Source organism: Microtus ochrogaster, chromosome 1, assembly GCF_000317375.1.
Source record: "Microtus ochrogaster isolate Prairie Vole_2 chromosome 1, MicOch1.0, whole genome shotgun sequence".
Lineage (NCBI taxonomy): Eukaryota > Metazoa > Chordata > Mammalia > Rodentia > Cricetidae > Microtus > Microtus ochrogaster.
Genome location: NC_022009.1, coordinates 112,118,796 through 112,119,344, shown reverse-complemented (window position 1 = coordinate 112,119,344; position 549 = coordinate 112,118,796). Strand labels below are relative to the sequence as shown.

General features: G+C 74.0%; 1 protein-coding gene across 2 annotated transcripts in view; it reads left to right on the top strand.

The window, feature by feature from the left end:
* Positions 1–45: 45 nt before the first annotated feature.
* Positions 46–549, top strand: part of Ccnl1 (cyclin L1) — a 12,399-nt gene continuing 11,895 nt past the window's right edge. The window contains exon 1 of one of the 2 annotated variants that reach the window (XR_003377477.1): positions 46–453. Coding sequence is in view for 1 of the 2 variants with exons in the window: in XM_005344069.2 (XP_005344126.1) it covers positions 142–453 (312 nt within the window). In the remaining variant the exon portion in view is untranslated. The remainder of the gene's footprint in view (positions 454–549) is intronic. The other variant, XM_005344069.2, reaches the window with a different exon arrangement.

Here is a 549-nt window from a genome sequence, read left to right as displayed (position 1 = left end):
GGTGACGTCAGGGCGGAAGCGCACGCTGCGTGCAGCGGCCTGGAAGCCGGCGGTCACGGGCACATCCGCCGCGCCGAGGACTCTGGTTAGTCTCGTTCTGGGTTCCGGCTGCGTCGGCCTTGCGTGCAGCTCCCTGGCACCATGGCGTCCGGGCCTCACCCGACCTCGACCGCCGCTGCCGCCGCCGCCTCGGCAGCCTCCGCCGCCCCGAGCGCCGGCGGTTCCAGCTCGGGCACGACGACCACGACGACGACGACGACCGGAGGGATCCTGATCGGCGACCGCCTGTACTCGGAGGTGTCGCTCACCATCGACCACTCGCTGATCCCGGAGGAGCGGCTGTCGCCGACGCCGTCCATGCAGGACGGCCTGGACCTGCCCAGCGAGACGGACCTGCGCATCCTGGGCTGCGAGCTCATCCAGGCCGCCGGCATTCTCCTCCGGCTGCCTCAGGTGAGTGGCGCCGGGTGGTGGCCGCGGCCTGGTCTCTCGGGAGCCGGGGTCGGGGTGGCGGCGGCGGCGGCCGGAGCCCGAGGGGGAGGAGGGGAG